Below are 22962 nucleotides of genomic sequence, written 5' to 3'. Positions count from 1 at the left end.
AAATATTTACACATATCTTTCTCATTTCCCTTTAAGATGACAGAACATCAAGTTTATTTCCCTTTTTTAAAATTCCTTTTCCTTTGTTGCAGTTTCCTCTATTTTAAAGGTAGGGTTTCTTTAAAAAAAATCTCAGACTTTAGATTTGTTAGTTCAACAAAATGTGAATTCAAAAGATGTTACATTTTGAATGGTCAAGTTAATCCTGTTCTGCTGTTCATAAGGAAGTTACTTCAAGAACTAATGGTGAAAAAATCCTCTGGCATTTGGAAAATTTGGAGAAAATTAGTATTAGAATTCAATGCATGAGAGTGTCCAGGCTTTACAAAATGCAGTGAATAGATTACACAGAATACCATGCAGGCCAGGCTTCAATAAAGACATCAATCATAACATGTTGACATGGATTTTGCAGGTCATACTGCCCTACAAATGCAAAAGATGGTTCTCACTCTATATTTGCCAGATAATCTCTGGAATGGCTTATTACTTGCATAATAGACAGCATTATTTGGTGGGTAACTTAATCACAGAATGCTACAGTTTGCAAGTGGATATTATTTTTAATAGACAGGTTAATGAATGGATTTGTATATTTGGGAGCTGAATAGCTTACAATAGGAAAAGCTTATCATTTTGCAGGTATGATTTGAAGTAATTGTAAATCAAACATGGTTTTGAGCACATTATTTCCAGCCTATATTATTGGAAAAGGAAAATATGTTGTCTAGAGAGTTCATTAAACAACTTGTTACTCATTTGTGGCTGTATTATCTGTAAAATCTGGTTCATGCTGAACTGAATTTATAAAATAGTCAGAACATAGTAAGAACTAAGATTGGTACAAGGGAGATAAAATAACATGTGAAATTATGTTGTTATTCCAACTACTGCTTTACTTTGGACCTCCACTCTGTTAATTAGATTGATTGTTGTTTTATTAAGACATGCATCCAATTGGATTGATCTTCCTTGATATTGAATTTGCATGAATACAGGTAGTCCTTAATTTATGGACCAGAATTGGGACCAGAAATTCTAATTTCTTGTTAAGCAAGGCAGTTGTTAAAGGAGTCACACCCACTTTTATGACATTCTTTGCCATGGTTGTTAAGCAGTTGTTAAGTGAATCCCATGGTTGTTAAACAGATCCAGCCTACCCTCAGCTTCCCCATTGCTTGTTGGAAACTGGCTGAGAAAGTTGCAAATGGTAATCACATCAGCCCCGGATGCTGCAACCATCATAATTACATGCTGGTTGCCAAGCATCAGAATTTTGATCATGTGATCGAGGGGATGCTGCAACAATGTTACAACTAACTTTTTCAGTGCCATTGTAACTTTGAATGATCACTAAGTGATTGGTTGTAAGTTGAAGAGAACCTGTATGTTCTCAGTATAGCAAATTAATGCTAACTAGAAGCTGTGACTGGTAGATTCCTGGATTGTTACCAGAGTAATTAAATGGACCCACATCATTCTGTTCACTGCCTATAAATTTTTGCAAACAAAAGAAACAAAAAGCTTTTAAGGGTCTGTCAATTCAATACCACCTAACACAGATAGGTTGGCGAGTCCTAGACTTGGTTCTACTAGCTGATGTACAACGTGTTAACAGGAGTAGATCATTCTCAGTAATAGTGCCCCTGTCAGGCCTGGAAGCCATCTTTTGTATTAGGCCTTCAGACCTGTCACATTTACTACTGTGGGAAATTGGGAGGGGGGATTGTATGGAGCATGGGGGATATATAGTCATAATAACATTCCTTTCTCAAGAAGTCAAGGACAACTTGCCCTGCACCTGGGAGGATGGAGCTGGTAGGCATCTCCAGTTCGGACGATAGCTAATTGGACCATGTGATGGACTTGTGGGTGTTGGGCAGAGACTTGAACTTTCCTTTGGGTGGGGAAAACCTGGAAACTTTCAGATTCTTCCAGATATGCCAATATGACATCTCTAATAAAATGTAACTTTGAGAAAACTCAAGCCTTGGAGTTTTTTTTTCATTGAGAGTGTTACTTAGAATCCTGACAGCCCCATTTATGGAACTTTCTCCTAGGAAAAATGTAGCTGGTTCCTATTCTGTGTTGTTTTAAAAAAGGAATTGCAGGATTCTTGTTCTTTTATTCCTGCTTTGATTCTACCATTTTTTAAAATTGCATTTAGTGGTCAATGTGGCTTTTTCAATAGAGGTCTATGAACAATATATGAACAAATAATTTAGCTGAAAGTTGCTATGGGAAGCCATTCATGCTTCTTTCCCAAGCTTTTAATTCTGGCAAACTAAAAGATGAAGGAGGAAGAAACAGAAGGAATAAGACAGATTTCAGGGGAGGGTCATTAAAGCACTCGATTTGAGATGGAAGTGTATTGAATGTTCTTTGTGACATGGGTTTTGTTTGTTTGTATTTAGTACATCATCCTGATGATGATCGTCTTTGCCTTTGAAGTAGCCTCTAGCATCACAGCAACAGTGCATCGGGATTTCGTGAGTATTTTGCCAGTGATGTGTCTGTTCTCTCAGATGCTCTCAATTCAGTGTAGAGGTTCTGCAAACATGTTGAAGGTCTTGCAGCACCTTCATATGGTATGACCAAGTTTTTAATTCATTATTTTAATCTAAGGGAAAGGAAATCTTTCTACCATATCTGTGGATTGCAGGATTTTATTTGTTTGTTGACTAGAGTTTCTTCGTTAGCTAACACATTTCAGTGATATAATCATTCCTTAAAAAAAAAAGCTTAATCACCTGTGAACTCCTTAAAGTTACTCAGTGAAGTAGTCTACCAAAAACTGGAATTTGTGGGTTAAGCTTGTGCTAATGTTATTTACATTAGTTAGCATGTACTACTGGAGGAAAATAATTAATTTTAACTAATTTTAAAACATCTAAGATTTATTTGCTAGATGTTACCAAGGATGTGACTTCTGACTTTATGGAGTGTTCTCCAAATAGGGGGAAAAGCTCATATTTGTTCCTTTCATTACCTCTTAGCTTACAAATGAACTTTTCTTGAAGCAAATGTTGGAAAAATACCAGAATCCAGACCCAATCAACAATGATGACAAATGGAAGAGTGAAGGTATTACCCGGACATGGAATCGTCTCATGTTGCAGGTAAGAGTACTGTACTACTTTGGGACTAATTCTTCACTCTCATTTAAGAATGTTTTTTTAAGATTATGACACTGTTAGCATGAAAGTCTGAGGGACAGTGTGAAGCAGATGGGGGAGAAATTCAGTTTGTGTGAAAAGACTCATCACAGACCAGATGGGCAGATCATGGGAAAGATACATTTCAAATAAACTCTGGATTAATTGGTTTACTGCCTAAAAAGTTGATCTTTCAGTTTGTGTTTCATAGCATTTAAGATATCGTTCTGAAATCTATGTGGTTATTGCTTCTTGAGTTTGACAACAATGTGGAGTTTTTAAAAAAGGGACTGCAGCTATAAATCTATCACACGTTACTCCAATTGAGTGGAAAGGTCATTTAAAAATGAACACACATAGGATTAGAAATTGGTTGTAGTCCATCACTACTTACAATTTCTGATCAGCTTGAATCTTATTGTTTTGTTTAGAGCTTTGGAGACTACAAACGCCATCTTCAGAGATTCAAATACTGTAAGCTTGGCCAATAGATTTAAAAAAATGCTTTCTGACTCTATTCTCAACCTTCTGGGTTCATAGAGAAATCCCGAAGAGGAATTATAATTACATTTGATAGAATGTGGTTACAATGCATATAGAATAAAGAGTCCTGATCTCAGGGATTACTGCCAAACAGAGTTACAGTACTTCAAGGACTATGTTATGTATTTATTTCTATCCTACCTTTATTGTTTTTACAAATAACTCAAGGTGGCAAACATATCTAACACATCTTCCTTCTCCTGTTTGAGCTTCTAATTTATTTGTTCTATGCAATTGCACAAACTACAGGTTGTCAATATATGAGATCTGTTCTGAATAATTGCCATAATCTATCAATTTATTGTCTTGCCCTTAAGCAATATTTTTGTATGAATTTGACTAAAAGTAATGGGATGATGCAGAGTTAGCTCAAAACTTGGGGAGCTTTTGAAAAATGTAAACTACTTTTCCCCCCATTGATATGATTTCATGCTGCATTGTAATATCCTGTAAATGATCTATCTGAGGAAATCAGAGCTCCTTGATTTTTGTATTCCATCCAGTTCTATTACATTCCAACAATTTTCAGTGTTTTTTACAATGTGAAACAATTTACAATATGAAACATTGTAAAATTGATGCTGGTTCATTGGATGTAAATCTTTTTTCACATTTTTGGTAAAAATAAAAAAGTAAATTGACTGCAATTTCTTTCATTTCTTTTTTAAAAAATGACAAGTGCAGTGCCCTATTATTGCACCCCAACAAATGCATTTTTCTTTCATAAATCCAGAATAAATGCTGTGGTGTGAATGGCCCAACCGACTGGCAAACATATACCTCCGTTTTTCGGACAGTGAACAGTGACGCAGATTTTCCCTGGCCACGACAGTGCTGTGTTATGGATCTCCTAGGAAAAGCAACTAACTTGGATGGCTGCAAATTAGGGGTGCCTGGCTATTACCATACGACAGTAAGAATTTCTTCTTATTTTTGTTCTGCAGCAATCAAAACACTCATTGATATTTGTCTTCTCTGAAATGTTAATGGGGTGCTCAATGCTAGCAATATTTACTGCCAATGCGGTAGGCTGAATGTTCCTCTTCTCCTTATGTTCCTTGTTTTACATCCCTGTCAGAGAAGAACAGCCCTATCATAAGATAAAATTCTCTGGGACTGCTACTGCTTATTAAATTTAAGAACTTAATCTTGATCATAATTATACAAATTCAACAGGCTGAAATATTATTGATGGATGTAATACTATTTCTTCATCACTCTGCTAGATCTACCAGCCTACTGTTATTTGATTAAAATGTGAAGATTTGGACTGCTGTGATAATCTTAAAAACTAACACATTGATTATAGCATTACTTTAATAGATTTTAATCCATTACTATGCATCTGATAGCCATCACTTTGACAATTCTTTAAAATGGGATACCTCCATTTCAATCTGGATAATTACATCAGTGGTTTCAGTGACTTTTAACCGCAGCAGTACAGCTATTTGAGAAGGAATTTACTTTGAAAAGATGGATGCTAAAACTCTAATGAAATTTTAGATAATTGCTTTGGTTATTGTTTAGTCCCTTGTTGGATTGATGAAGTTAAAGATATTTTATTTCCAGAGAAATCTCCTCAACTTCCAACCAGGAAGTGTGTTTTCTCTCTTTTTGCTTGACGACTTTTTTTTTTTTTACTTATTTGTAAATATTAGTATACTATTCTCATGATTCCCACATGTTGGCATTTTTTGGCTCATACATATTCAGCTTTCAAATTTGACATAAAAACATCTGTGTAAGAATTCATAAACATTTTTGTACAAATTTCAATCTAAATTGCACATTTTTGTATGGACTTTTGTTAATGTGTACAAAGTTTGCAAGCAATCTCCCTGAATACATTTTTTTTTACCTTCCACATACACTTTTGTGCACATATTTATGGCTTGCAATCCATATTGCACAATTCTGGAAACTGCCAGTATTGACAAGGGAGTTCATTCTAGTTCCATATGAATCAGGCAGGTACAAGTTCACATTAAATCTTGCCTGTATTAATTTACACCAGTCCTTCTTTTGAATGAAGGCTTAGTAACTAGATCTATTTGCCTGTAGCTGATCCTCTTCCTCTTTATTTTCCCCTAGGGCTGCTATGAAACTATTGCTGGCCCCATGAACAGACACGCCTGGGGCGTTGCCTGGTTTGGATTTGCCATTCTGTGCTGGACTGTAAGTATCTAAAAGAACTTTATTTGTTGGACTTCATGATTTAGTGCCTTTAATGTGCATTTTAGTGTTTATTTATTTATTTTATTTATTTATTTATTTTTCATATTTGTATACCGCCCTACTCCCGAAGGACTCAGGGCGGTGAACAGCCATAATAAATACAAATACATATAGAAGTTAAAAACTATTAAAAAACAGATTAAGTAATTTAGGCTCAAAGATTAAAACATCCAAATTTATCTAAAGAGGTCTAAAACCCGATTTAAAAGCCAGTTTAAAAGCCAATTAAAAAGGGAGAGTTAGGCCAGACCAGCTTGTTGGAATAGAAATGTTTTCAGGGCACGGCGGAATATGCGTAACTCTTGGATGTTTCGTAACTCCGGGGGAAGCCCGTTCCAGATGGTAGGTGCCCCCACAGAAAAGGCTCTCCCCCTGGGGGCCGTCAGTCGACATTGTTTGGCTGACGGCACCCTGAGGAGTCCCTCTCTATCGGAGTGAACTGGTCGGTGAGAGGCTATTGGTGGCAGGAGGTGGTCTCGTAAGTACCCTGGTCCTGAGCCATGGAGCGCTCTAAAGATAGTAACCAAAACCTTGAAGCGCGTTAATTTTAAGATGTGCTCTTAACCTTATACTTTTTTGTTCTTTACTTTTTCATTTTGTTATCCATTCTTTACGGAAAGGTTTGGTCCTATTAATGGATGTCCTTTCCTTATCCTTTTTTGTTGCATTAAATTTTGTTTGTAAATGACTTCTATCAAAGACCTGCCTGCTTATACTGCTGACACTCATTGTTGTGTGTAATTAAAGTTGCTTGGGTTTGAGCAAACCATCTCAAAAGTTTATAATTTAATTCAGTTTATAATTTAATTCAGTCTCCAGTGTTTTGGGATTGAACTCACAGTTTTAATGTTGTGAGCCAGCTAAGGTCAGATAAGCCTTTCATAACAGGGAAAACTTGTTCATAATATACTGTATGACTTGTTTGTGCTGTCCTTCTTGGACACTTGCAATGGCTACCTGAGTTTACAGAGTCCCTTAACCAGTATAACAAGCCTCAGTGTAAATATAAAAATGACCTCTAGGAAGGCAATAAAAAGAATGTGAATATGCAGGAAGACTGGTTATCAGCAAATGAGAGGCATGTGGACAAACACGATGGGAACATGTCACCTGAATGACAGGCATAGTAGAATATTTAGGATGTTTAAATAATGTTGGAGTTGGACTAGGGATAACCAGGCTGAACAGGAATATGAATTCTAAAGTTCATCAATAGGTTGAGGCAAGCTAGACAGTTTCTCTCACTCTCATCTTAACAAATACAGTGGTACCTCAGTACTCATCGTTAATTCGTTACGAGAGGTGCAATGAATCCAAAAACAATGAGTATCAAACAAATGTATACAAAGTAAAATGACTGCCGACACCGACAAGTTCTAGCTTGTACATTGAGTATTAAATAAACAATGCGTACTGGGACAAAAATTTCACATCAAAATTCATTGACTACCAAGTTTGATAAATTTCAGAGCAGTTGAATACCAAGCTACCACTGCACTACAACACAATAATTGAGGAAGGGAAGGGAAGGGAAGGGAAGGGAAGGGAAAGGAAGGGAAGGGAAGGGAAGGGAAGGGAAGGGAAGGGAAGGGAAAGGAAGGGAAGGGAAAGGAAGGGAAGGGAAGGGAAGGGAAGGGAAAGGAAGGGAAGGGGAAGGAAGGGAAGGGAAGGGAAAGGAAGCGAAGCAAAGCAAAGCAAAGCAAAGCAAAGCAAAGCAAAGCAAAGCAAAGCAAAGCAAAGCAAAGCAAAGCAAAGCTTTTCTTATTTTCTCAAACCTTATTCTAGAAGAAATTGGACACTGGTGTTACTCAAAAGTAGGTCTAGAATCCTCTTTCCCAGTTTCTCCCTTTTACAATATGCTTGAATATGTGGAATTATAGTCCATTTTGGGCTACCATAAATAATCAGTTCAGATTTTTAATAAGGTGTGTTCTCTGTCTAACACAGGACCTTTAAAAGACTCTGAGACATCCAGCTTAGAATCTGGCTACTCCCTCCCAGAGTAGCTTTTTTTTTTTTACTTTTCTTTTAGATGACATCAGTGTAATATTTCTCTCATTGTTTTCTCCTCATTGACGAGAATGTAACAATAGTCAGGGCAATGTGAGGAAAATTTGAAATTCTGAAATAATCTTTCTTTTTATATTTAAGCATATTTATTTTTCCGCCCTGATTAAACTATTGATTTATGTATTTCAACCAATCAATCAGGTTTTTTTTCAAATTTGACAACTCTCAGAATTCCCCGTAATTTCTGCTGACAGAAATACATGCTGGCTGGGGAAATCTTGAAAAAGACCTTGCTCTAGTAGCCTCCTGGGCAGAGAAGAAAAAGCATATTTTTGGCCACTTTGAGCTTGGCTTGACTTTCTCTGCTGCTGGGTTCAGGCACACCTAAAGTTGGCATGTATTATTCGGAAAGGAATGTGGCTGTCAACAGGAAAAGTTTGTCACCTCTGCCCTAGACATTGCCACAGTCAGGCACAGACATGCATGGAAACAAGGTTGTCCTAAATTCCTGGGCAGTCTAAATATTCGTTTCTCTGCATACTTTTTGGCAGTGACTTTAATGAAAGCCTTTATGAGATGCTTTCCAATAACTTATATCATTGCTTCTTTGTCTACATAGTTTTCCATAAAAAGAGGAAGACCTGAGAACCATTTTACTTGCAGAAGTTTTCATAGTTTTTCTGTCAGCCATGGTGCTTATTAAATTTATGCATTTGTATTTCTTTATGGTAATAAAACAACCTTGGGGTTCTATGCTGAACACAATACATGCTTAATTCAGAGAGCTAGTTGTCCCACACCTAATTATGCTGCTTGTACAAATTAACTTCAGGCTGTTCTTCTGTTCAATGGAGTTTTGAAGTGGAAAACCAAAATGTGCTGCATAAAAAAAAGATGTTCCAATAATTCTCCTTGAATTATTTCCTTTTTTTCCAGACTTGGGTCCTTCTTTGTACAATGTTCTACTGGAGCAGAATTGAATATTAAAGATATAATGGCCTCGCAGTCTGTTCTTCCTGCTTTTTTCCACAAATCTACAGTATATATAGTTTTTTTCCCGTCCCTTCTTCTGTTCAGTTATGACCATTTCTCAGAGACTACCTGGATAAGTCCCTGAAGTTTTCTTGGCAAGGTTTTTCAGAAGTGGTTTGCCTTTGCCTCTTTTTTAGGGTGGAGAGAAAGTGACTGGCCCGAAGTCACCAACTGGCTTTGTTTCCATGTTGGTAGCCTGATGCCTTAACTACTACACTAAACTTGGCACTCACAAATAGTTCATATCTATATAATTTCTCTCTGTGGAACTTCTCAAGATGTCCCTTTAATCTTTGCCTATCTTCTCCCATTGCCTTAATTTCAGACATTGTAGCAATAGTAATCACAAAGACTGGACTATTCCAGCTGTAACTATTCTGTAACAATCAAGGACATGCTAAAACATAGAAAATGGAGGTAGAGTCCCCGGTGCTCTCTTGTTTGTTTGTTTGTTTGCCAATTACTCCACCAGGTAACATCATCTGTGCCAATGACTGTTGGATTTGCTCCCTGTTTACATACAGCATCTTGCCCTGACTGTATTAGTGAAACTGTGTTTTTTTCTTTGGTAGTTACTCTATTAGTTCCTTGATTAGATACATAGAGATAAGCTACTTTTATATATCATTCAAAAGAGACAATTAAAAAACTAAGAAGGAAACGAAAAGACCAGAACACATCATCTCTAGCATCCAAAACCCAATAAACAGGGATTAATACCAGACAAACAATGAAGCAGAAAACCATCTGCTCCTTCACTCAAGGAGAAGACCACAGCCCTACCAACACTGGCAGGGCAAGCTACTACGGTATATATAAACTTATGGTGTTACCTATTTGGCTAATGAACCAACAGCAAGCAAGCAACTTGCCCAGACAACACCAGTTCAAGCCTGAGCTACATTTATTCTCTTTTATTGGAAATGGCTATTTTAAGAAAATAAGAAAGTATTGAACCAGTTGTTTGGAGTGATTATCTAGGGTTTTTTGCAGTATTTTTTGGCTACCTCTGATTACTGGTATACACATACAATCCTCAATTTACCAATGTTTGATATGATTCCTAAGTTATTTACAAGAGAGAATGACTTCTTAAAAGAACCAAACATAGAAGAACAATTATACTTGAAAACACATTGAATGCAAGAGATACCCTAACATTTTCCTTGGATCTTGAATTAAATATATTTTATTAGAATTCACAATGAGATCATGTTTATTATTTTAATATGAATGTCTAATATATAGATGACCAACCAATTACACAATCCATCTTTTGTTAACATATCAAACTGTAAACTTTGTTGTGATAGTGTATGCCTTGTACAGAGAATTGTAAGATGCAAATGATTTTCCATGAAATGTAAGCCCCAAAAAGCAATACATTTTCTGTATATTTTATTCCTGTTCAAATCTTTATTAATAAACTGTGTTTTTTAAATAAAATATAGATGGTTAAGAGAATATAATTTTGTCTCACATGTAACCCAAGTATATTGATTGTACATTATAGTGATTGCTCTTATGCTTTCCTAAGCTGAAGAACTGGAATGAATGATTTTTTTTTTAAAGTTAGTGGGAAACTTCAGTTATTGAATAAAATCTGTGTCTTCATTTAAAAACAAACCAGTAATCATATTTTATAAGGGATTCTTTAACTGTAGGACCAGGATACTTAAGTATAATTTTGATTTCAATATATCAACATTAAACCGCTTTTACCTATAATTTCATGAAATAACATTTGAATTTGTAAATAGAATATCATAGCTTTAAGCCTTTCATTTTGTTTCCCAATGACCCAAATGAAGATTTTGCTGAGGGATAGAATGCACAACAATATTTTTCACATGTAGTTTCTTCCATAATGCAAATGTGATAAAGTGGGGTAAAGTTTAGAGGGCAAGGTGCTCTCAAATTGCCCATGAATGAATTTGCTGAAAGGGAAACTTCTATAATATATTAAAGAGTTTATTGGTTTTTTTCTGTATTTACCATTACATTGATTATTTAGAGGGTTACTCCAGACAGACTCTAGAAGGCACAAAGAAGATGTGTTAATTTTCAGTAAAACAACCAAAATTAAGAACTTCCTGTATGTGGACTGTTCTTCTCACCATCACCCAATTTTTCATAAGCAGTAGCTGTTTTCTTAGGGCTATTCAACATTTCTTCAGTGGTTAAACAGGCAGCATACCTGCTGGGTAAGTAGCTAAGTATTATTCCATACACTTAGGTGTTGCTACTAATGCTCCAGAGAGTTACTACTTACCAACTTAGTCTGATGAGAAACAAATTCCTTTGGATTCACAACATAGTATCAGTACTCCCACACTTTTAAGAAGTCTTCAGCCTGGGGCAGTTTAGGGAGAGCAATGAAAAAGAGCAGGAGATGGGAAAAACAAGTTCTGTTGAGAAGAGACTGAATATCATTATTGTATTTATCCTTTAAAATGCAAAATAGGAGGGGGGATAATAATTGGAAGAGATGTTGTTTTTTTAAATACCTAAGGGGAGTTTGATTTGTTTTGGTTTGATTTGACAGTGACACCAATAACAAGGAAACATTGTAGTTTATCCTACATTGGATATGTTGAAGTAGGGACTGGACAACCATTTAATAAGGGTTGCTTTAATTTGTATTACTGCATCAATTGACGTCTGTGACTTAAACAGCTTCTCCCTTTAAAATAGTCACTGATTTTTTCCAAAGAAAGTGGTAAGAATCAGTTAGTATTGTATATATTCACAGATAAATCAAAAATTGCAGGTTCCAAAATACACATTTAGTTTGTATTGTTTAGTTGTTCCATAAGTATATACAGTAATGCTTTATACATAAACACACACATACACACACTGCCCATCTTGTGGCATATGGTGTACTCAATGATGAGTCCATCTATAAGTAAACCAACGTCTGAATTTTTAAAGAATATACCATGAAAAATGCCCCATCCTTGAATAAGCCAATTGTACAAATTAAAAAAATAGGGTCATTTTATCCATGGATGATACATTTTTCATCTTATGTTTAAAATTCTAGAGTAGACTTAGCCATGCATATATATAGTATTTATAAAGGAATTATAATGAATTCTTTACAATCGCCCAGCTCTCCTGATGTTTAATGTTTTTAAATAAAAATAATAGCTTCTGTATTGAAAGCAAAAACACACACACACAAAAAACAAAAATCCTGCCTCTGCTTTCACATTGTTTCTAGGAATATCACAGCCATTTTGTGAGTGCATTCATTCTCCAAATTCTAAATATTCTTAAGTCTCTAAAGACTGCTTATGGCAAGAATATAGATAGGAGGCTATAAGCATGGGTGTGATCCCTCTAATGTTCTTCATGAGTATCTGAACAAATGCTTTTTCAAGTGCCTCTCTTCAAGTGCTTTCAGCAACACTCCCGCCCCATCGAAATATGACCTAAGTCTTTCCAGTCATGTTGGAGTTGCATAGTTCTTACCAAAAGAATATTCCTTCTGTAATAGTTAAACAAGGCTCTTCTTTAACAAGTGGTTTAAGGCTGTAGATACTCCAGGACACATTGAGAGACATAGGATTCCTTTTTGATCATCTTTCTTTGGGCAAAATTTGGTGAACTTCAGTTGCCTAAGGTAACGGTAATGAAATGTAGAATAAAACGAACGTTGTATTTGCTGAGACAGAGATTAACTTTCCTTTTTTAAAACAAGTTTTTTTCCCCCAAGTTCTTTCAGCAGTGGAAAATGAGTTCAACATCTGTTTTTTGTTTCTTTGCTTCAGCTTTTGCCTTTCAGAAAATGCTCCTTTTCCAGAAAACTTCAGCTATGTTATTTTATCCCCGGTTCTGTCTTTTATCCCTTGGTTTATTATTAAGCAGCTGCTGTATTTGCTTTGAAGTGCTAACGTATCTTCCTATTGCTAAAATTAAATATTTCTGGATTGCACTTTCACTAAAGCTAAAAGGATATGATGCATTTCTTTCCTCTGCCAGCATCACTGACATTCAATCGAAAAAAACAGTACGTGTATGGCTATGGATTAGGGACCAAAAATGTGGTTCTTTTTTGAATCAACTCTTTGAAGAAAAAGAAATCATCCAATACTTTGAATGATTGCTAAGCAATGGTTATTAATCAACGACTACCTGTAATAAACCAGATTTTGCTCTTTTTAAATGATATACCGTATTTTTCGAAGTATAAGATGCTCCGGGCTATAAGACGCACTTACCTTTTTTGATGAGGAAAACAAGAAAAAGAAATCTGCCTCTGCCTCCCAGCAATTTTGCCTCATTGCAGCAAACAGCAAATAGCCTGCTTTACTTTCATTTTTGTTTTCAGCATAGCTTGATTAGAACAAGAAAAAAAATCTGCTCCCAGCAATTTACTTTCTTGCAGCAAGCAGCAGAGGCCCATGCAAAATAGCTGAGAGCAAAACAGCTGAGAGTTGGGAGGCCAATCCAATCAACTTGTGCTAATTAGGCTGTGCTGAAGCTGAAACAAGCTGTTTCTTCTTGCTGCTTGCTGCAAGGAGGTAAACTGCTGGGAGGCAGAGGCCAAAGGGTGGGGGCCAGTGGGTGGGCGGGGCTACATTTGGTGTATAAGATGCACTTAAATTTTCACTCCCTTTTAGGGGGGGAAAGATCCGTCTTATACTCCAAAAAATACTGTAACTTAAAATTTGTTCTGAATATTGTAATACTATAAACTATTTTAGAAAGAGCAAGAATATAGTCCTGAGCACTTATTTTGTACATGTCCTACTAGGTTTCCAATGTATTAAAGGAGAAGCTTTGTCCATTTTATACAGTATTTGTATTAAAGAAGAATAGACCTTTTTGCTACTACAGATAGCCCTGAACATAGAACCATTCATTTAGTGATAGTTCAAAGTTACAACGGCACTGAAAAAAAGTGACTTATGACTGTTTTTCACATTTACATCCGTTGCAGCCTCTGCATCATCATGTGATCATAATTTGAACGCTTGGCAGCTGGCATGTATTTATGATGGTTACAGTGTCCCGGGGTCATGTGATCATCTTTTGTGACCTTCTGACAAGCAAAGTCAATAGGGAAAGCCAGATTCATTTAACAACTGTGGCAAGAAAGGTGATAAAATGGAGCAAAACTCACTTAAAAACTGTCTTGCGTAGCAACAGAAATTTGGGGTTCAGTTGCGGTCATAAATTGAGGACTACCGGTATTGCTAAATATCTGCCACAGAAAACACATGAAAATGATAAGTTTGCCCTCACAGTTAACAATATTATAGAAATAAAGACCCATTCCAGGGGTGAAATCCAGCAGGTTCTGACAGGTTCTGCAGAACTGGTAGCGGAAATTTTGAACAATTCGGAGAACTGGCAAACACCACCTCTGGCTGGCCCAAGAGTGGGGTGGGAATGGAGATTTTGCAGTATGCTTCCCCTGGAGTGGGGTGGGAATGGAGATTTTGCAGTATCCTTCCCCTGCCACACCCACCAAGCCAAGCCACACCCACAAGCCACACCCATAGAACCAGTAGGGAAAAAATTTGGATTTCACCCCTGACCCATTCCCAATTTCCTCCAAAAGACCTAGCGGAAAAACACCCAAATCCACTCCTTGCAACTCTGCACTGCTGACTTTTCATTGGAATTTTTCACCTCCCCTTAAAATATTAAATGATACATTGCCAATCTTCTCAAAGAAGTAGAAAATGTGTAGCTGATACTATTATTTTTTCTTCAGTATAACAGTGAAAGTTCCAATTTCCCAGATCAGGTATTTTTTTGTGTGTGTATATCCATGAATAAGGAAGAAGCCATGAATCCTATCCAATCCAGGGAACAAGCAGATTGCCCAGATCTGATTCCAGCACAAACCAGATTACTCCCTAATTATATAGCCATGCTAAATATATTACTAAAAGTAAAGTATCAGACTAAGCATTCTAAGTTCTGTTGCATATCAGTCAAAATGCATGCAAATGGCCTTTCATTTTAATGTATCTAAAGACACGAACAGGATCCCAATTAATGCATTTAAATTTTGAAAAATGAAAAGGAAGCAGCTGGAGGAGAGAGAGAAAGAGAATTAAATCCCTTCACGTTATGAGCTTGTGGTGACAGTAGTCAAGATAGATGCTTTGTAAGAGAATATGAGATCCAGCTGCTACCAAATGTAATGTTAGATTTATTCAAGTTGCTTTGGAAACACAGAAGATTGGATTTTCTTCTACTAGATATGAAAAAGACTGAAGTTCAGCAAGAATTTTAAGTCTGTAACTTTTGGACTAGTTACAAAGGATGCAGAGTGATCGCTAATATTCTGACTGCTTCCCACAGGTAGATGAGCCACCCACATGGAGTAGTTCAGTCAACTTCCAAAGATTATTTTTTAGATGAGAATTTATTTATTTATCTATCTATCTATCTATCTATCTATCTATCTATCTATCTATCTATCTATCTATCTATCTATTTATTTATTTAATTTATATTGCTGCCTATTCGCCTATGGTGACTCAAGGTGGCTTATAAAATATAAAAAACCACATTTAAAAAACACTAAAACTCATAAAAAATCAAATAAATTAATATAATAAAATCACCCCTGACCCCTACCTCCCGCCCCAGCAACAGCTGATCACACAAGCCATTTAATGGGCTCCATCCCGCTCTGGGTTCCCCAGGCCCGCTGGCAGAACCAGGTCTTCAGTGTCTTCCAGAAGAGAATTAGGGTGGGGCCATTCTAATCTCTGGGGGAATGATGTTCCAGAGAGAGGGAGCCACCGCGGAGAAGGCCCTTCTTCTGGGTCCCGCCAGGTGTATCTCCCTCAGGGATGGGATCCGCAACGTTCCCTGCCTCCCCGCTCCCAAGCCATGAAGGGCTTTAAAGGTGACAACCAGTACCTTGAATTGCACCAGGAAGCAAATCGGCAGCCAATGCAGCTCCCGCAGGAGAGATGATATATGTGCACACCGGGGTCTGAGCAAAACCATACGGGTTGCTGCATTTTGCACCAACTGGAGCTTCCAGATTCTCTTCAAGGGCAGCCCCATGTAGAGCGCATTGCAATAGTCAAGATGGGAAATGACTAAGCCATGAGTGAACGTGAGTAGGGATTGAAATAACAATGTACATTCTCTCAATTTCTTTAAAGGATCGGTTGTCAATGATCTTGCATAATAACACCTGTGATGCTGACGAGCATCCTTAATGCTTGGGGCTATTCAAAGATGGAGAAATTATAGCCCTTCATATTGCTGAAAGATTCCTCACCAATATTTCTCAGAACTTGGTATTAACTGGGCCTTTTGGAAACTGAATTTCAAAAAGCATCTGGAAAGCATCTGGAAAGTTCACAGGTTTTCCATCCCTGATTTAGCTTATCAAGTAAGGATGACCGTAATAGAAATGTCAAAAGTAAATATCTTTTGTTCTCATCAAGAGCACAGTAACTATGTACATTGTCAAAACAACACTAAGACACAAATATGTTTTTATAAAAACTCCAGTTTAATCTCATGGTTGAGACTTGGCAAAATTTCCACGTGATGTAAGCACTAAAATAGAGGAGCAGCACTCCATGAAAACAAATACTCATCATGGTGATTAAATGAAATTCAACGCATTCATACAAAGCTCACATTAATGGACTTGGCTTCCCCCTCTCAAATTGAAAGCAATAGGAAAAACTGATTCATAATTTCTTCAGGGAGGGGAAGGGGCAGGAAGGAACAGGGATTTATCCTCAACTTAAATTTGTTTTATTTTAATAAAATTATCAGAAACAAATCTTGAAAAAAGTATACTTGTATCTTAAAGACTTACAGTTAAAATGTTATAAGCAATTTAACATGGCATACAGCATTTTTCATATACAGGAAAGATGCACAGCTTGAGACTTTACAGCCATAGAGGGACCTTGAATGCTTTGACTACAGTGGATGTGTCCCTTCAAAAGTTGCTGACAAATTGTAATTATTATTATGAAAAAGGGAAAAAACTAAAAAAAAATGCATGGGAGCATTTTTATATTTAATACATGTAAAAAGAAACCATTACCTGAATTCACTTTTGAAAGAAATGAAATCAATTTTATTTTATTTTATCCTTGGTCTAACTTTTGGAGTGTTGTTCTCAGCATGCCACTGAAAAACCAAGTGCAGCCCTCACCTTTTCCTCCACCTCCAACCCTCCCACCCAAAATTAGGCCTTTTTTTTAGAACACAATGGAAGAAGAATCTATCCATTTTAATGATTTTCCCATGATTTTCCCAATCTCAACTGAAATTGTGTGTGTGCGTGTGTTTGCACCCAAGAATTGAAACTATCAAGAAATTGAAGCAAAACAATGCTAAGGATGCAAAATGATGTACAGGCATTTTCCTAGCTTCTTAATCATATCTCTCATCTCATAAAACAATTCTTCACCACCATCACCCCGGGGACCATTGCCATGAAATAATTGGAAGATTTACTTTTTTTGAGTGAGATCTATTTCAGATAAGCTTAGCAATAGTTGATAAAGTCCTGTGTTGATGTGAAGAACAATTGCAGGAAAAAAGATCAGGAAGGACAGACTCCACAGCAATTGATGATCTTTCTCTATCAAAAATGTGGGAAACCTACACAAGAGGAGTTTGCAACAAAGCCTAATTTCTAAACACTGGCTTTGTCCAAGATGCACTGCTATTTAGAGACAGCTTCTTAGGTCTTAATTATACTGTGTTTTAATATATTTCTATAGCACACTTTTAGAAAATATATCTGTCACTAGGAAAATAGTCAACATACCTTGCTTAAAGCAAATCCTAGGCATTACTTACACAAAAGAACAAACCATCCCACAGGTAAATCTATCTTTCTCTCTAGATACCATTCAATGAGCAAGTAAATTATTTTTGTTATCCCAGAAATGGTATAATGTACTAACAACATTCCTTCTAATTCAGCACTCTGCTTCACTCCATTAACCTATTCTTTCTTCCACCAAAAATGACAGCCCACAGTGTCCTTCCTTCTGTCCTTGGGCATTATAGGATGGGGAGGGTGGGAGGACACTGTTTTTTTCTTTCCCTTCTTTGCCAACTCTTATAAGCAGCATACCAAGCCTTGACCAAATCTAAGGATGCAAAAAGCAGAACCTCTTATTCTATGTTTCCAAAAATGGAGAAACTGATTTATTCTCAAAATGAATCTTAAAAATCTTAAAAATCCATTCCAATTGTCTTTAGCTGAATTTCTTTTCAATTAAATAGCTGAATTTCTCTTCAATTAAATTCTCTTCAATTAAAATCAGGGTTTTTTGTTGTTTGTTTTGTTAATAACAATGTGCAAATAAAGACAGTGTCACCCATTACTCTGTTATAAAGAGAGAACCACAATGTTTTAGAACTGCCAATCCTCTTTTGCTATTATTTCAAATTGCCTTACATAAATTTTATTGAAAAGTAGAAAAAAGGAAACCGGGATTTATAATAGACTTCAAAAGTAAGAGGTGCTCATTTTGTTATGTGAAGCAACTTATTCTCAAAATCAAAGTTGGAATTCTAGGTAGAAGTACATGTATCAAAATAAGTATTAGTGAAATTACAATATACGTCATTTCAATATCTTATATGTATGCCAAAGTTACTTGTCACATATTTTCCCAACAAAGTCACTTGTCTACATATTTTCTATCCTAGCTCTAGTTCAACTGTTTTTTGTGAATATGTGGTTCTGGACTATGATATTGAGAGTCAATGAGAAAACAAAATCTAACACATGTAAGTCATTCTTGATAGATCTTTGGACTCCCAATTCTGATTTAATAACTTGCAACCAGATATTTGGGCTGGAATTTATTTGCTAATTGAAATTTACTTTGTGCCAATTATTGATGCAAGTTGGGTAGCAACTTAAATTCAATCTCATTTGCAAAGCAGCCACACTGGGGCTGGTGTAGAGAAAATCATATTATAATGTCTTCAATAAACATCAGTACACTATAATGTTCTGATAAATGGATTGAAGTTTATTATGACTGCCCTATCGCTCCATTTAGCAGCTACCAAAAGTGACACCGCTACAGAGATAGCAAATTAGTGCTTTTGGAGGAGGATGAAAATAATCCGGAGTGGGTTCAATCCCTTCTATTACATCACTAAATCTTCTAATCATTGACAGAGCAGATATTTCATACTGTATGACTATTTGTACAATCTTCTATAATCAGTATTAAAGTCCATCAACCATTTAGAGAAGTGTAAGATATAATTGGTGTTTTTAATAATAATAGCTTATCAAAATAGGTTTCACTCAAACACATCAGCATTCCTCTCTCACCACTTATTTGAGTGCCCAGCGTGCACATTATTCTTTTGACAATGCTCCTTGTAGGTCTGAATATAGATGCATGGAGCAGGTCTGCTGTTCTTAATACATACCAGGACTGGAATCCCCAATACTTAGCATTTCAACATTATAGGAAGGCAATAAGCAAGATCATGGAAAGGAACATTAGCTGAGATGATTCGTGTCTGTTGGTGGGAAGCAGAAGCATGAGAGTGTCTTATAAAGGAATACATTTCTAGACAACTTTTACCTCTGCCTTTCCTTGCAGTAAAATGTTGCTTTCACCTATGGGATAATTTCATCTATTAAATGTGACAAAATATAAAATTAAGGATTGTTGAAATCAACAATTACTGTTTTAGTAATAAGCATTTAGCAATAATACCATCATATTCATAGTTCTCAGTGTTACCAGTATATCTCATCCACCAGGGAAGAGAAATTGAAAGACATTATTCTATCTGACGCCCGCTTCTTCCATCCAGAATTACAGACCTCCTCTGTGGTTGGTAAAAGCAACTTGTAGATGTCTCTAGTCTTTGGCCATTCTTTGGAATAGTCATCTTGTTACGAAGAGTGACACCCTCTGGGGCTGCCCCTAATAAATCATTCAAAATTGGACTTGGAGAAGGGGTCTGTGTAGGGCTTCTTATGGGAGATAACAATACTCTAGAGTCTGCAGAAGAGGGATGGTCCATGATAGGAAAGGGAGGACTAAATAGAATAAGGCTCTGAGGTCTTCCTGGTCTAGATCTGTAAGAAGGCTTCGAAACCCCAGATGGCCTCTCCATTTTTGAGGACTGTGGAGTATCTCCAGTAGTTTCTCCTTCAGAGGTTCTCTTTCGCCGAAGAACTGGTGCATCCTGAGTAGTATTATGATTGGGAAAAGGTGGTTCGGCTTTTCTAGTTGCAGCTGAATCCAAAATGAGTGTACTGTTGTTTTCTTTTCCCATCATCCCATCAAGTGGTGGACTCTTTGGGAGTTGCAGCTGACCCTGAGCATTTTGAATGGGCTTGATTAGACTTTTCTTGACTTCTGTTTGTTTATTCTCTGATGCCACTGGGATTCTGCAGTTGGGGTTTTGTGCCTGCAAAGGCTGGGGAACTTGGGTATATTGAATCTTTGGTGGAATTACTGGGACAGCTCGAGCCTGACACATCTTAACCATGAAAGATGTTCTTACTGCTGAAACACTTACAGGGGCAGAATTACGACGACCAGTGGTAGCGTGAGCCATCATTATGTATTCCAAGTCTAAGTCTTGAGGATCAAAGTGTGACCCCCAAAGGTCAGTTTTATTTTCACTTGGACAAGCAACAGGAAGGGATGGTGCAGAATCACTAGACTTAGCATCTTTCTGCCCGCAGAGAAAGTGCCTGGGTGAAGAGGGGAAAGACAAGTTGTCAAAATTAAAATGGCTGGCGAGTGGAAGGACAGAATCCAGGTTGAGAGAAGAGGGCCTTGGCTTTCCTTTACATGGAATGTCTTCACCTTTATTGATCTGCAGCTCTTTAGTACAACATGGTCCTTTCATAACAGGAACTCCCGGTCTGTCATTCCGTTGAATATTAGTTGCCTGCTTTCCTGTGCAGTTTGAATTTAATAAATTGACCTCAGTATTGAATTGTGACAAAGGCAAATCTAGCTTCATGTTTTCTTGATTTTTGTCATCTTTAGGCACTTCCTTCTTAACCAATGCTTTGCAGGCAACACTAGGCAATCCTTCAAGACTAGAAGGCAACTCTGTGGCTGCAAAGCCTGCTTTATGACTTAGATATTTTGTGTTTGTTTCATGTGAGTTTGAAGTTTCCTTTAAACAATTCAGCCAGGCTTCAGCTTTCTGAAAACTTTCTTTCCACAGTCCTGGTGAATATTCCTTCATTCCTTGTTCTAGGTCACCACAAAGCTGTTCCTCGTGTGCATTAGTTAAAGGTATTTCTATAGCCCAATGAGCTTTCAAAAAATCTTTACTATCTAAAGAAAAGCTACGACTGAAACATGGTTTCTTGAAATGGCTTTGGGCCATTCCTTGGTTCTGTGGCTGAAACTCCTGAAGTGCCTTCCCTTGAGTTTCTTTCAAGGTAGGAGAATGAAGGGGACTGGTGACCCACTGATGATCTTCCCATGGCTCTAGCAATTCTAAACCATGGACATGGTCACTCCATGTATCTTCCTCCTGTTGATTAGCAGAGTTTTGATCATTCATTCTGCCCTTTTTGACCCATGGGACTTCAGCTCTACATTGAATCTTTGAATTGGCTAGATCTCTCTCTGAATGTGTGTCACTGCTTTTTTTGAACTGGGTTGCTGTTTCAACTTTTTTCTCTCTTTGAATAAGCCAATCCTTACTTTCACATTCTAGCTGATCTAAATTATTTTCTTTGGAATATGATGACTTGTCTGTTGAAAAAGCTGTGTTTTCTTTTAGTTCTGATGGAAACTTCCAATCTGAGGATTGAGATGGGAGATCATTTTTTGTGTTATCATCTTGTGGGCAATTTTTTGAGCATGGAATATTTTGCAGCTTCACTGAGGTGAAGGGAATACTACTCTGCTTTCTGAATGGCTCAGAGTTGCAAAGTTGTACCTCTTGTGATTCTTTGGAAAGAATGTCAGATATAGGCAATGGACCTCCAATTAGGTTTTCCTCTTTGGAGGGAGTTGGTAGCAGAAGAGAACTACACACAAAACTCTTTGCTTCTGAAGATGCAACAGAGGTAAGACTTGGTTTAAACTCCCGTTGTTGTTGTTGCTCGTCTGTCTTTAGATCACTTCCAGTACACAAAAACTCCTCCTCAGACTCAACAATTTTCAGCTCTTGTTGAATATCTGGCCACAGTGGTTTCATCACAATGTTGGAATGATCATCAACCACCTGAAAAAGAGAAACCATCTAGATCACATAACTCCTTTTTATAAGTTGTGGCCCTTTTAAAAAACAACTACATAAAAGTTTTAGAATAACAGCTAAGCATATATTCTATTGAAAGAATGAAAAGTTCTTCTATTATCCTTTTCCATTAAAAACCATATAGATTCAAATTTTATTAATTAATAATTAAATAATAAAATGAAAATTTCCTCCATTGAAGACAGAAATCTTGTTATTTGTCCATCCTACTTTGTTGGAAACCAAATGTTAAAAATGAGGCACTATTTGAAAACTATGATACAGTGGGAATAAATCAGCAAGTAATAATTTCAATCAACTATAATATTTTCAGTGGATTTGGATTTATATCATTGGAAACTTCATAATGGCCCCTCCCTTAAAGTCAATGTGAAGATCAAGCTTGACAATTATAATGCCAAAAGTTAATAAAATGTGACACCCTAACATAGTTCTAACTTTGATAAGTATGAAAGTAGAAATAGGCTAAGAACATATAAATGAGACTTTTTTGAACAAGTCAAAAGATCTTTTTATTCCAGCATTCTGTGTCACAAGTAACCTAATTGATGCATCCAGGAAGCTCATAGATATGACAGCAGGAAAACAAACATTTTCAACTGTAGCTCTCTAGCAGCTGAGTGTTTTAAGAGTATCTAAAAACAATATACTGCCAACAAAAGTAGAAATTACAGATAGTTACTGATAGCTCCATGAATTAGCTATTCCCCTTTAAAACTGCTTATATTGCAGCCCTGGACGACATCTTTGA

At 36.7% G+C, this 22962-nt stretch overlaps 2 protein-coding genes across 3 annotated transcripts in view; one reads left to right on the top strand and one right to left on the bottom strand.

The window, feature by feature from the left end:
* The window catches only part of UPK1B (uroplakin 1B), a 35913-nt gene extending 25489 nt beyond the window's left edge, over window positions 1–10424 (top strand). For both annotated transcript variants that reach the window (XM_034411513.2, XM_034411520.3), the window contains exons 4-8: window positions 2415–2489; window positions 2997–3119; window positions 4432–4611; window positions 5793–5876; window positions 8883–10424. In XM_034411513.2, the coding sequence (XP_034267404.2) occupies window positions 2415–2489; window positions 2997–3119; window positions 4432–4611; window positions 5793–5876; window positions 8883–8933 (513 nt within the window). In that variant the 3' untranslated portion in view covers window positions 8934–10424. The remainder of the gene's footprint in view (window positions 1–2414; window positions 2490–2996; window positions 3120–4431; window positions 4612–5792; window positions 5877–8882) is intronic.
* A 6031-nt stretch (window positions 10425–16455) lies between these two features.
* The window catches only part of ARHGAP31 (Rho GTPase activating protein 31), a 117697-nt gene continuing 111190 nt past the window's right edge, over window positions 16456–22962 (bottom strand). The window contains exon 12 of the mRNA XM_060686279.2: window positions 16456–22175. Coding sequence (XP_060542262.1) covers window positions 19752–22175 — 2424 coding nt within the window. The 3' untranslated portion in view covers window positions 16456–19751. The remainder of the gene's footprint in view (window positions 22176–22962) is intronic.

The sequence above is a fragment of the Pantherophis guttatus genome, chromosome 5 (genome assembly GCF_059756535.1).
Source record: "Pantherophis guttatus breed Tessera chromosome 5, ASM5975653v1, whole genome shotgun sequence".
Lineage (NCBI taxonomy): Eukaryota > Metazoa > Chordata > Lepidosauria > Squamata > Colubridae > Pantherophis > Pantherophis guttatus.
The sequence above is the reverse complement of the archived record's forward strand: the minus strand, read 5'-3'. Positions and strand labels throughout refer to the sequence as shown.